At 38.5% G+C, this 13,949-nt stretch overlaps 1 protein-coding gene across 1 annotated transcript in view; it reads right to left on the bottom strand.

The window, feature by feature from the left end:
• The window catches only part of stard13b (StAR-related lipid transfer (START) domain containing 13b), a 95,778-nt gene that overhangs the window by 79,637 nt on the left and 2,192 nt on the right, over positions 1 to 13,949 (bottom strand). Inside the window, exons 2-4 of the mRNA XM_056272025.1 lie at positions 9,302 to 10,356; positions 3,784 to 3,951; positions 2,865 to 3,002 (exon numbers count right to left, since the gene is read on the bottom strand). Of these exons, the coding sequence (XP_056128000.1) occupies positions 2,865 to 3,002; positions 3,784 to 3,951; positions 9,302 to 10,222 (1,227 nt within the window). The 5' untranslated portion in view covers positions 10,223 to 10,356. The remainder of the gene's footprint in view (positions 1 to 2,864; positions 3,003 to 3,783; positions 3,952 to 9,301; positions 10,357 to 13,949) is intronic.

Genomic DNA, 13,949 nt, shown 5'->3' with positions numbered 1-13,949 from the left:
AGGGATGAAAACAAATTTGGACCTCACTGACTTTCATTGCATGGATATGGACAAACAAACTAAAATATCTACTAAAATAACTAAAAATATCTCAGAAGCAATAAAGTCACTAGAGTTTGGAATGACATGAAGGTGAGTAATGATGACAGTTTTAATTTTGAGGTGAACTCTCACTTTAAAATGATGAAAAAAGACTGTCAGCAAATTGCTTTTGTTCCATTTTTTTTTAAGTCGCTTTGGATAAAAGTGTCTGCTAAATGCATAAATGTGAATGTAATGTAAAATATGGCTGAGCCTTCACAGTGGGTTCTTTAAAGTATGGAAGTTACATTAAAACAGGGGCTTACAGCATCTTAAATAAACGCTGGTTCCAAGTTAACAAGCATTCTGAGACGTATGTTTTCTTTAAAAGATTTTATGATGGCGTCAACTGTATGGTGTGGTATAGTAGTGACGTGATTGACTGAAACAACATATTTCACAGTGGTTGATGTTATTGCACTAATAAATAGATGGGCTACATTGGCCGGGATCCTTGTGAGTCATATTCATGACGTACAGCTTCCTCGTAACACTGACTATATCAACATAAACATTCTCTCAGTGTTGATTCATGAACAGTTTCAAAGTAGCTGATATGTCTTTCACCGGACAGGCTAGCTTTTCCCCTTCCAATAACTGGTGTTAAAAAAAAGAAATCAAAAGCTGCCAACCAAACTTTAGCGAGAAATAATCCAAGTCTGTGTTGATGTACGTCACAGTGAGCATGAGAGTAGAGAGAAGTTTGATGGGAACTTGGGCTGGTTGCCTTTCAGAACTGAATTTAAATTTAATTTTAATTTTAATTAAATGAAGTAGAATTAAAACTAAAGATTGTTTGACAGGTACGTCATTGCCAGAACAGGAAAAAAAAGCCTTCATAAAATCTTGAATAATATGATTAGTACATAATCAACTATTATTATTTATAATTGTATTATATATTTTAATATAAAACAAATATATATATAGCTGTAAAGCGCTTTGAGTACCCAGAAAATCGCTATATAAATGTAACGAATTGGTAAAAGGAAGACAACCCTGATAGCAATGGATATTAAAACTGTAATGTAAAAGGAATGTAGGAATGTAAATCTGTTTCTCTCTTTTTAAATCAGATCAGACGAGACCTTCAAGACCGGTCAGCTGTGTGACTGCAAGACTTCATCATGACTTGGTAAAGAGTTGAACGAGGATAACAGGCTTGGTGAGAATCACAAATTGCGTTAATGTTAGAAGACATTTGGTAAAATGCCAAGGGAGCTTTCAAAATGTGGATTTGTTATCTACATGAGGGTGGCCTACATTCATTCCACTGGACTGAAGGCCTCCACATGCCTCTGGAACTTTTGACCTTCTAATCTTCTCCAAGAACCTCAAGACTTCATTTTGTCAGAGTGAACAAAGCCAAATTATTCTATTACCCCCTCCAATCCAATTACCCTCTTCAACTCTCTCTCTCCAGCACTCTCACACACTCTAATAAACACGCTCACCTCCCAGATCCCCATGCCAGAGGCCTTTAGCGGGGTTCCCATGCACGGACCACAGAAAGTACCAGTGCTGTTTCAGCTATGCGGAGATTAAACAAACACATCTGGCCCAGTTCTCCAGCCGGACGGAAAAGGACTGAATTCCCACAGATATTGTGCTCATTTAAACCCACTGTTGCTCATCGGATATTGTTTTGGGAACAATGCAAGGGAGTGCGTGCCTTTGAAATGAAAAATATTCATGATGAGCTTAAAGGAAGAGCTGGCGATTGCTTGTTTTCTCTGTCTTCGCTATAGGCAAGAGTGGCTTGAGACAAAAGTCCACAAAGTCCACCATAAATTGCGGTCGATCTGAAGCTGGACTAAGACAGCTGTAAATCAGCTGCGTTGATCGTCCGTGAAGAGTCTTATTTTCCATCCTTTGCATGTTGGATTTGTTTCCAGAATGATAGAACATTCCTTTCAGTATCTTTCACACGAGCCCCAAACTCGTAAATCGCTCAGTTGTCAGATCTCTCTGTGCTTGCTCTAAACAGCAGGACACGTACAGACCTCTGAAATCTCTGTTTGAGAAATGCCTTGTCCAGTTACAAATGTACAACTGGAAACGAAGCCCTTACCTTCACAACAGACGAGCTGCGTACTTTAAATATATTATACGTAGCAAACATATTGGTCTTGCTCTTGACCAATCAAAACCGAAAAACACAAGGCCATTGCAATAAGTATCAGAAATATCATCATTAAACATGTTTAGGGGTTTACAAATCACAGGTTAAGCTTAGCTACACTGGTTTGGAATCCAAACAAGATGTGATCGCCTTAAATGGCCCACTAAAAGACTTCCTTTGGTGTCGCTCTGAATTCATTAATTCAATTCTCCAGACTAAGGGGGAATCCTGTTTGGATTAGCGAGGGGAAAACCTATTTAATTCAGTTCCACTAATGCTGAAAATCCATTAGAAATGCAATCCTAGGCCATCAAACCTCAACCCCAGAAACTTCTTGGAATGAACATGTGCCCTGGTCAATGACACACAGTGTCTTTATAAAATAAAAAAAATAAAAAAGACTTCACAGAGCAAAGCTAAGCAACTGATCACATGAAGCCAAATCAGATAATAGAAATATAAGAATCCTGAGTTATAAATCAGTACCATCAATATGACAACCACTAACCACAAACTTTTTTTTCTTTTAATGGTTTGCTCTGTTCCGCTAAATTAGATGCCAATTGGCTTCTATATTTTGCTACATATAGACATTCAGATATTTTTAAGTGTAACTTTTGTGGCTAAAAACTTTTTGAGTTGAGAAAGTTCAAATGCTCACCTCTGTCTTTTTACCATGTGATCTCCCCAGAGAGGAAGTGGCTCCCACAAGTCTCTCTTGGCAGTGCCGTTCCCTCATGTCGGATCTTCTGGCCATGTTGTTCCACTTGAGGGACTGGTTCACCCCCACAGCTCCGCTCTGCAACGACAGCACAACAACTTTTAGCATTGGAGGGGACACACTTTGTCTGGAACGGATGATCTCTGGAGATGGATAGAGAAGCAGTCAGTATCTGAGACTTACACAGGCAGACACAAACTCAACAGAGCATTTTAAAGAGCCCAAAAACTATCGAAAATGGAAGAACTTGAGAGAACTTGTTGTTCCAGAACAGCATGCAAAGGGAAATAGTGTCTCTTGTTAAAAACCAGGAACGGTTGTTGTGAGAGCTCTGAAACCCATCATGTCATTCTGCTAACCACCCCTAATGGACATAGTGATATAAACAGAACAACAGACCCCAAGCACAAGACATCGTTGTCTTGAGGAACCAAAAGGCACTTTTGTCTTTCTGTGAACCCTTGCTACAGGGTAGTTATGTCGCGAGCTTGCATGAGTTTTTTTTTTTTTTTAAACTTGCATTGAAAGTTCCCCATGGCAAGCTCCCAAGACAATGGACCTCTGTGTCAGTGTCACCAGTCTGGTCTACTCTCTGCCAGCCCGCAGAACATTCTATGTCACCCATGTCACAGGCAGACACCATGCACTGGCAAATCAAGCAATATCAGACAACACACTCTAGAATAGAATAGAATAGAATAGAATAGAATAGAATAGAATAGAATAGAACAGAATAGAGATCACACTGAGATTCAGATAAAATCCAGATGATGAAAAGATTCTGCCTGTTTAAAGGAATACCGACTAATCAACAAACTATTATTACATTATATTCGACAAGAAAGAAAATAAGAGTGACCTGCAGGAATGCTCTGTCATTAGCGGTGTGTCTCCGTGCGGTGTTGGGCGTGTCGGAGGGGGAGGAGCCAGCACTGAGTGCTTCCTCTATATCCAGATTGAGCTGATCTAATCTCTGTATTAGCTGGGTCATAGATTCAGACCATGGAGACAGGACCTGGGGAGACTCCTGCATGTACACAGAAGAGACATAGTGTAGGACATCACAGAAAAATAAGCACTGGAGATAAAATTGATTAGGCAGAGTCATTACATTAGACTCGGTCATTCAGTAAAGGTCAAGGTCTGTTTTTCCTTGATGTACAGAGCCAAAAATAACCAACTTGATGAGCCAGCACTGATTTCAGAGGTTTCAAAGTCACACTGAACTATACTGTGGATGAAAACACAGAACCGTGCCAACAAGTGTTTTCCCAGAGAAAAATGTTAATGCTTAGACTTGATGGAGTTTTCAGTTGTTTTGATTTAGTATCTACTGTCTCGTGTGTTTCTCCTCACATTTCTTGGGAGAAATATAACGGAAACAACTAAGACAACTGTTGAAATATGGTAAGAGGAAAGAACTATAAAATTAAAATTCTGACTTGAATTTTGATGAGAAATGTTCGAGTCAATACTGAGATGTATTGAGATTTCAGTTTGAGAAATCACTGCAATCGTGTATGGATGGATGGATGGATGGATGGATGGAACAAATGAAATGGACAGACAGATAGACTTGTGCTGTAAATAGCACTGGGGGCCAAATGTTCCACATTTGAACCAATACTAGCGAGCAACCCAGCTGCCATTGTTGTCCAAACATAGCTGTATGGTATTCCTCTCCTTTCTCTCCAGAGCTACTTTCACTACTCCCCAGTCACCCCTGCCAAAGAGTATAAATAGACTGTCCCATCCAGCTCAGACACAGCAGAGGGTTCCTGGGCTATAAATTACCCTCACCTACCTCACTCACCAAGCCGTAAATCAACAGGGTTGCCCCTTTACCAACAGGAAGTGGAGGGGCCAGAGGAGCAGGAAGAAGGCAAGGATGAACTGTGAGGAACATTTAACAGTAACGTCCCAGCACGGGAGACACAGCAGGCGGAAACGCTCAAGTCCTTCTTGGGATCTGAAGCCCCAAGGCAGAGATTACAGCTCCCTCTCATCCACACACAATGATGCTATTGACGACTGTCATGGCTTGTCTCAGGCAGCAGAAATACATGGTTTGGTTGAAAAGGGGGGCAGCATACAAGGCACATAAAATCTCAAGGAATGTGGCCATGGTAAGACCCTTTACAAATTAGACTCAAGATGATGACATTCCTTCAGAGACTGGACAAAGAGACACAACAGAATCAGCCTTAGGACAGTTTTAAATAATACACTACAGTTCAAAAATGTGGGGTCAGTACGATTTTTTTACGTTTCTTATGCTTTCCAAAGCTGCATTTATTAGTTACTTTTTTAGGGAGTAACGCAATATTATAACATATTACTTTTAAAAGTAACACTGCTAGTGAGAAGGCTGTCTTGTTTCCCTCTTAAGACATTAGCGCCGCTCTGTCTTGCCCTTCTGCAGTGAACAATTAACCCTCTTGACTTTGACAAAAGACGATGCATTTGCTGCTTATAGCGCTCAAATCTGGCCTGTGTGAAAACAATTAGTGTCTTCTCAAAAAATAAAGGAGGATGTTGTTCGACTAAACAGACAATGTCACTAAGACTTTAAAGCTAAGGTCTGGTTTCTGAGTTTACGGCAACACTTTAAAATTAGTTTCAACTTACATTACCTCTCAGATTTTATGAAAAAAATTAATACTTTCACTCAGCAAGGATGCATTTACATTGATCAAAAGTGGCAGTAAAGACATTTATAATATTACAAAAGATATTTCGAACCTCTTTTATCATGTTCTGTCAAACTCAAGAGGGTAAATGTTGTTCTTTTGAACTGTCTATTCATCAAAGAATACTGGAAAAAAATGCACCATGGTTCCCACAAAAACATTAATGAACTATGAACAGTATTTCTACAGCAATGTTATTCATGTTTGTTCATGATATGAACTAATGGGTAATTTATGCAACGTCAAAATGCATAGTATAATAAATGCACAAATTCATATTAATCTAGTATAATAAATGCTATAAAGGTACTGTACATTGTTAGTTCGTGATACGTAATACATTAATGTCAACTAATAACAAATACTGTAAGGTGTTACCAATGTCTCCTTTTTTACTATAAAAAAATAATATTGATTGCCACAAAAAAACTGTGTGGTCTAGTGGCAGCCCTTGGAATGTGTTCGTGGTATTCAACAACCCGGCATCAGTTACAACACCCCTTTCCGCCCTGTCAGTCGTGAGAAAATACACTTGTCATGGCAACTAGGCCGGTATGAGTCAGTCCCACCAGATCAGCTCATCATTGTTATCTTCCACGGTGGACAGAATGGCCGAGGACCATAACTGCACCGCCGCAAATTGGCCACATTGTAAATCTCAGCACTGGCTCATTGACATGGAAATGAGGAGTCAAGTGCCCGGCTTTGGCATTGCTCTGGGCTTCCTGCCATGGCCATGCCACCCACTGAGCGTGCCAGCCAGCTCCACCGAGAGAATGTAGCAATATGTCATCCTTAAAGGCCACCAGCCATAATCCGTTTGCTGAACTGCTTCAAATCCAGGTCAGATAAGTCTCTACAGAGGATGAAAATCCTCCTGCTTTTTTGTTACAGGAGCCGTTCACTGTAACTCATTGTCATTTAACTCAGTGTCTTTCCCCACAAGGATATATGCACAGACGGCTAGAGAGGCTGCAGTTTTCCACGATTACATTCCATAAGCACATGTAAAATCTACATAAACAGGTATAAATAACTCTTCCAGTGCTATTGGCCACACAATATGTGTAAAGGTTTGTATAGAGCGCCTCCAAATGGTGAAGAGGCAAAATGCATCATAACCTCAAGAGTTGTGTGCTATATTAAAATTTAAAAAAAAAAAAATTCTATATGGATTGTACCAAGGAATTTCATCTATAGTTTTTGAAATATTTAAATATATATATAACAATTTTTACAAATATTTAAAAAACATGTTTCCTTGATTGTTTCTGTCCATATCCACTGACAGCTCAGTTTGGTATTTCTTGAGAAGGTCGGCGCTCAGGTGAGGGGTACCGCATTCTTTCACATGTTCATCTTGAATCATTGAACAAAGAATGTTGAGTAACAGGAGGGGAGAGTTGAGCATGTGCAGCACGGAGGGACAACACCTGCTTTAGAAAAATCATTTAACCTCTGACAATTCTGCTAACTACTGTAATTACACCATGGACCCTAGATGTAATTGGCCTGTCTTGGTTTGACTTTTTTTCCTGTAGAGAAGTATTTTAGAACTACTTTAGAAATAGACTTATTATTATTTTAGAAATACAGTTATTTTTAAATGAGAAAAAAAATCGATTTTTTTATTTAAAAATGTATTCAATTAAAAATATAATTATTGTAATTAATTATAAACAACTTGAGAGTTTTACTGGCTCTTTGTTGTGTTTGCTAAATACATAAATGTATATGTTAATGTAATTTAATAATCTAATATTTCATTATTTATTTAATATATAATAATTTAAATTACATTTATTCATAAAACTATTATTCACATTTACTTCTAAAGTAATACTTTTTACTAGTATATATAAAGAAGAGATACCCGTTTCTTCTTTCCCTGTATAGCAATTATATTCAGAATAACACTAAACAGATTTATAAACAGCCTTTCAAGAACTGCTGCACAAAATACCCTAGCACAATTTAAATTGAAAGTCATCTTGAATGTAACAATATCTATGCGTAGCTGCAAATCCTAAAATTCACAGATTTTAAAACACTGAATTATAAAAAAGGCAGATGTCACAATAAGATTATCTATATTAAATATATATATATATTTTATATATATAAAGAAATGACTAACAACGAACAATAGCAAAATATGTCAAACTGAATCTATACTGAACAACGTTGACTGAGTTTATATAGCGATAAGAACAGAGTAAGAGTGTGTGATCGCCTCAACTTTACACTGTGTCCTGGTTATCTCTGGTATGAATGGTATGGGACATTTTTACAGTAGCTCTTAACCAAGCATGGTAGGGAATATGCTGTACATTTTCATGTATGTCCATGTGACACCTCTTTAAAGAACAATAAACTTGGGATGGGGAGGTCAGGCACGAGTTTAGGAGAAAGACGCAAATCATCCATGACTGGCTCCAACTAAATGGATCTGTAAGTAATAGAAGGCCAATCTCACTGCTAAATAGACATTTGCTCTGACAGGCGACAGGAAGGACATCAGACTTGGCATTCCATGAAAAAGAGGCTATGACAAATGCTCAGGAAAGCTTGGCCTTTATGGCATGAACGGTCTATCAGCATGACAATATGTGGTGGTTGAGCTGGTGGTTCATTCACAGCTCTACACTGCAGGCTTCACACAGGGAATGTTTTAGCTAATACAAATAACCAGCCATTCCTGGTTAATTCTATATTCAAGCATTCTATATATTACTTTGTATAGAAAAAAAAGTGGTAAAAGATTCAAGATTTTCCTAAAGGATATAGCAGTGCTTTCTCAATTTATTATGAAAATACTGTAAATGCAAGAAAGTTTACCAAATCGCAATTTCGTATGCAAATACTGTGATGATGTCATCTCTTTCAGTTAAAATATGAATTCTGCACATCCTAGCAAAGTCTATGAGAGATTTTTGAAATGTATATTAAAAATCTTAACTTTCAAAAAAAAAAAAAAAAGAACAAAGTTCACAAGACCCAAAAATAGATAGCCAAAGTTTACACACTTTTTGACCAATGAATTTTCAGTACTTTTCCATGATTTATCCTGGAAAATGAGTTTTAAAATAATTTCCATTCAGACCAATTCCAAGTCTTTCAGACAGATCTGTGAACCTGTTGAACTGACTTAATGGAAATAATTGACTTGAAAGAACAATGTGCTCACGTCAAGTGAGACATCATCTATGGCTTGTGAGCAAGCAAGACCAAAATCTAGCCACTAGAATATTTCAGAAAAATCTATGTTTACTATAGAAATATCTATTACTTTTTCATGACTTTTAAGATTTTATTAACTGTCATGACTTTTACAGACCTGGCAATCACAAAAACTCAAATATTTTCAGAATTTCCATAACCAAGACAAACCTGGATAGCACCTAAAGCTGAAACAATCAACAAAACATTTTGAATGTACTCGCACACATTAAAACATTTAGCTTCAACTAATCCCAGAACTTTATAATTGAATGTTATAGTTTGAGAACAAACCTGAACCAAAACATTTGAGGAAAATTAATACAGTGCTGAACTGAAAGCAATGTAAAATGTTTACAGACATTGAAAACCAAACCAGATATGCTGCTTAAAGACATTGCTAAGTTAAAGACATTGAACAAATCTCAAAAAGGCCTATAAAACATCGAACTATCACTGCATCCTCACCTCAGTACTGCTGCTCTCCTCCTCGGCCTCATAACTGCTGGTGCTGGTCGGTGGGAGGTTGGTGCTTGAACGTTCTTTTCCACTCGCTTGTCCACAGGTTCCTTTTCTCCTTTGCTCTTCCAATCCACCCCTTTTTCGTCTGGAGCCGGGGAGAAACTCTTTGCACTCTGGGAACACCTCATCACCACGGCCTTCATCTTCAGAAGAGGTATCACAAGCATCTGAACTCTCATTGGCTTGGGCGTTCTGGATCAAACCCAAAAAGCTGTCATAATCTGCAAAGGTAATGGAGCTGGGCTTGTGTTTGATGATTCGGGGTAGATCGGTCCCCTTAGAGCCTGGTAAAGGAGCAGAGTGTGGGTGCTCAAAGTGGGACGGTCCCAATGGAGAGGATGCAAAAGAGTGAGCGGGATCTGAAATGGATCTTACAGTCAAACAAGAGAAAGGACTAGTAGACGAGGTGTTTGAGGGATCTACATCAAGGTTGTTGGTCACTGAACTACCTGAGGAAGTCAAAAAACAGCTGATCCCTGCTTCACTGTATAGTTGGAGGTCAGATTCAAGAAAAATGCCATTCAAATGTTTTGGGCTTGATATTGGAGCAGAATTAGTTTTATGTTTGATGCATTTCTTTGTCTTTTCTTTTGTGAGAAGATTCGAGATTCGAAGGCAAGGTCCATCCTTGCTCATTAGCACTGGTCCAATTTGATTGATCTTCTCTAATGAACTTTTGTTCTTCAGCTCAAGTGGTGTTTGGTCATCTAAAACAGATAATAGAGAATCTGAGGTATCTTTTAATGTCAGGTTTCCATCCACGGTCGAGTCTGCCATTGAAAGCTCTACTGAGAAAGTCATTTTGGAGGCCTCTTGCAACGCTGATGACCGCTGTCCTTCTAAAGTCATCATAGGTCGACTGTCCATGGTTCAAGCTACAGTTTAGAGCTAGCCATAAGGAATATCCAAAAGTGCCTTTGTATAATGCCAGAAACTGCCATGCTCCACCATTTGGACTGAACTGGTTCCTCTTTACAAATTAGTACTTTATGCAAATCATCCTGAAAAGAAAGAACAGAAGTTGTAATGAGTTTGCTTTGAATGTCTGCATGATTTTTTTTTTCAAGCTAGTTACATTTACTTAACTGTGATTATTTAATTTAGCAGACTTAAAAAGATGCTTTTCCAAAGCAATCATGTTTCAATGACTTTTCTGATGGAGTAGTTCTTGGTCCTGTTGGTAATTTCTTTTTTTAAACCAAAGGTAGCATCTCCTTGCCTGGCCAAGCTGGTTTGACAGTCTGTTTTGCAGGTTTTAAGAGGGGTTTTAGGCATTTTTTAGCTGGTCAGTCTGGCTGAGACCAGTTAGACCATCATAAAACAGAAATGCATCTTAGATGGGTTCAAGTTGCGTTTTCTTCTCAGCATGGGAAAGTTAGGAAAATACGTTTCAGCATTGCACCTTATAATGGGACATTATGGAAAAGCAAAAGTATTAGTCCAACAAAGACAAAAAATTGCATTTGATATAAATGTCTGAATTACTTTTTTATATTCTCTGTGATAATCGTCAGTACGCCAGATATGTACAGTTTAATCCAGAATATTGCTTTAAATGAGATAAGGATACATTGGAGCATTGCTTATGGGATTTTATGGAAACGCACATGTATTTCATAGATAATTATTCTAACCTTGATAGAAGGAGCTGGAAATATGCATTACAATGAGGAGAAATTGGAATAAAATGGGTTGAAATATCAACTAGGAAGCCCAGAGAGGCAGGAAAAAACAAAGAAAAACGAATCTCAAAGATGAAGAAAGACTGAATCCCAAAGAGTCACTCTGGGAATAGCAGAGAATCTCACAGACGCAGAGAAGGGATAACGGAATCCCAGAGAGGCAAAGAGGGAATGACAGGGAATATTGCACAAGTAGAGGAGGGAATAACAGGGGATCTGAGGGGTTGAACATCTGGCTCAGGCTGAGAGCGTTCAAGTCTGGATCTGTTAAAGGCACGACGATGGTGACATCAGTGCTATGAGGAATCTGTCTCTTTGCTCTCCAGTGGCTGATTTACAATGTACCCGTCCATTCATCAGACGACCTAAATGTCCCAGACCAGGCTGTGGTTAGCAACCCTGCTAACCCCCTCATTACCCTCCAACCACACTGCACAAAAACACACATTAAACCGCAGGAAATGTGTCTGATTGGTGGAGAAAGAAAGAACATTCCTTTCTGACACCTTAGCTTAAATGAACTGTGAAAGACCAAGATTATGCTTGGCAGGACGTTCCTATCAATTGACTGATAGCGTGAAATCATGCCACTCAATTGTGCTATATTAAGATGTGATTGGTTTGTTTTTGTCAGATTTATCAATTTAGTATGCGAATTGCATCTGACAGGCCAGAGCTGCATTGCCCAAAAGCATGATAAGCCTAAGTAGATTGTAGAGTCCTTTGGTGCAATTGGTTTATGATCAACTTAGGCTCACAATGCTTTTGGGAAACGAGGCCGTGATCATTCCAGAAGTGAACACTAGGGTGTGGAAAGAAATGGGTAAATTACAAATAACTTATATAAAAATGAAATGTTAGGTTTAAATTCATATGAATTTATAAAGGCAAGTGTATATTTTAGATGCTGTTACTAATCACCACCACTTTTAAGTTTCAACATTTTTAGTCATCTTTTTAGCTCTTAAGTAGTAATCTAATGTGAAAAATTAATTTTTAAAATGTGCAAATATCCCATGTAGTCTCGCATCCATCCACCCATGTAATATAAAGTGTATAATTTTGAAAAGAGACATACTTTTTACACTTTAACCAAAAACCGGCAACATTTTACTAGATAGAAAAAGCACCTAACTACTCACATATTTAAATAAGAGCCATTCATTGAGAGTTGCCCAAAAACAAAGACATGTTTGTGCCTATTTAAATCTCAAAACGACTTTGCATAAATATAATAGCATTAAAACCAACAATTAAATTAATCTAGTTATTGCTGTCAAAATATACACTCACCGGCCACTTTATTAGGTACCCCATGCTAGTAACGGGTTGGACCCCCTTTTGCCTTCAGAACTGCCTCAATTCTTCGTGGCATAGATTCAACAAGGTGCTGGAAGCATTCCTCAGGGAGTTTGGTCCATATTGACATGATGGCATCACACAGTTGCCGCAGATTTGTCGGCTGCACATCCATGATGCGAATCTCCCGTTCCACCACATCCCAAAGATGCTCTATTGGGTTGAGATCTGGTGACTGTGGAGGCCATTTTAGTACACTGAACTCATTGTCATGTTCAAGAAACCAATTTGAAATGATTAGAGCTTTGTGACATGGTGGAAGTAGCCATCAGAGGATGGGTACATGGTGGCCATAAAGGGATGGACATGGTCAGAAACAATGCTCAGGTAGGCCGTGGCATTTAAACGATGCCCAATTGGCACTAAGGGGCCTAAAGTGTGCCAGGAAAACATCCCCCACACCATTACACCACCACCACCAGCCTGCACAGTGGTAACAAGGCATGATGGTTCCATGTTCTCATTCTGTTTACGCCAAATTCTGACTCTAACATCTGAATGTCTCAACAGAAATCGAGACTCATCAGACCAGGCAACATTTTTCCAGTCTTCAACTGTTCAATTTTGGTGAGCTCTTGCAAATTGTAGCCTCTTTTTCCTATTTGTAGTGGAGATGAGTGGTACCCGGTGGAGTCTTCTGCTGTTGTAGCCCATCCGCCTCAAGGTTGTGCGTGTTGTGGCTTCACAAATGCTTTGCTGCATACCTCGGTTGTAACGAGTGGTTATTTCAGTCACTGTTGCCCTTCTATCAGCTCGAACCAGTCTGGCCATTCTCCTCTGACCTCTGGCATCAACAAGGCATTTCCGCCCACAGAACTGCCGCTCACTGGATGTTTTTTCTTTTTCGGACCATTCTCTGTAAACCCTAGAGATGGTTGTGCGTGAAAATCCCAGTAGATTAGCAGTTTCTGAAATACTCAGACCAGCCCTTCTGGCACCAACAATCATGCCACGTTCAAAGTCACTCAAATCAACTTTCTTCCCCATACTGATGCTCGGTTTGAACTGCAGGAGATTGTCTTGACCATGTCAGACAATTGAGTTGCCGCCATGTGATTGGCTGCTTAGAAATTAAGTGTTAACGAGCAGTTGGACAGGTGTACCTAATAAAGTGGCCGGTGAGTGTATATATATATATAAAACAAATGTAAAAAAAAAGAAAAAAAGAAACTAAAATCTAATAAATGGTCACAAAATTATTTTCATCTTTCAAAGATAAAAGATATTATATATGTGGTTGATATCCATGCCCAAAACATAGGTGAAAATGATTTAGTTGACAAGTATTTATTATATATATTATATATACTGCACTTAAGTATATATAGTATTATGTATTATATATATATATTATTTATATTATTATACATATAAGCCATAAAAATATCCAAGTCTTGAAGTTTCTTTTAGCTGTCAACTCAGAGGACATACTGAATAAAAACAGCATATTTCACTGACTGATACACTTTTCTGCACCTTCCTGTATGAAACTTTTTCCAGCGGTCATCAACAGATGGAAAGACTGAATATTCCTGTGTACTTCCAAGCATGCA

The sequence above is a fragment of the Rhinichthys klamathensis genome, unplaced genomic scaffold, assembly GCF_029890125.1.
Source record: "Rhinichthys klamathensis goyatoka isolate OS25496 unplaced genomic scaffold, OSU_Roscu_1.1 h1tg000329l_1, whole genome shotgun sequence".
NCBI lineage: Eukaryota > Metazoa > Chordata > Actinopteri > Cypriniformes > Leuciscidae > Rhinichthys > Rhinichthys klamathensis.
Note: the sequence above shows the minus strand (reverse complement) of the source record. Positions and strands in the feature narration are given on the sequence as shown.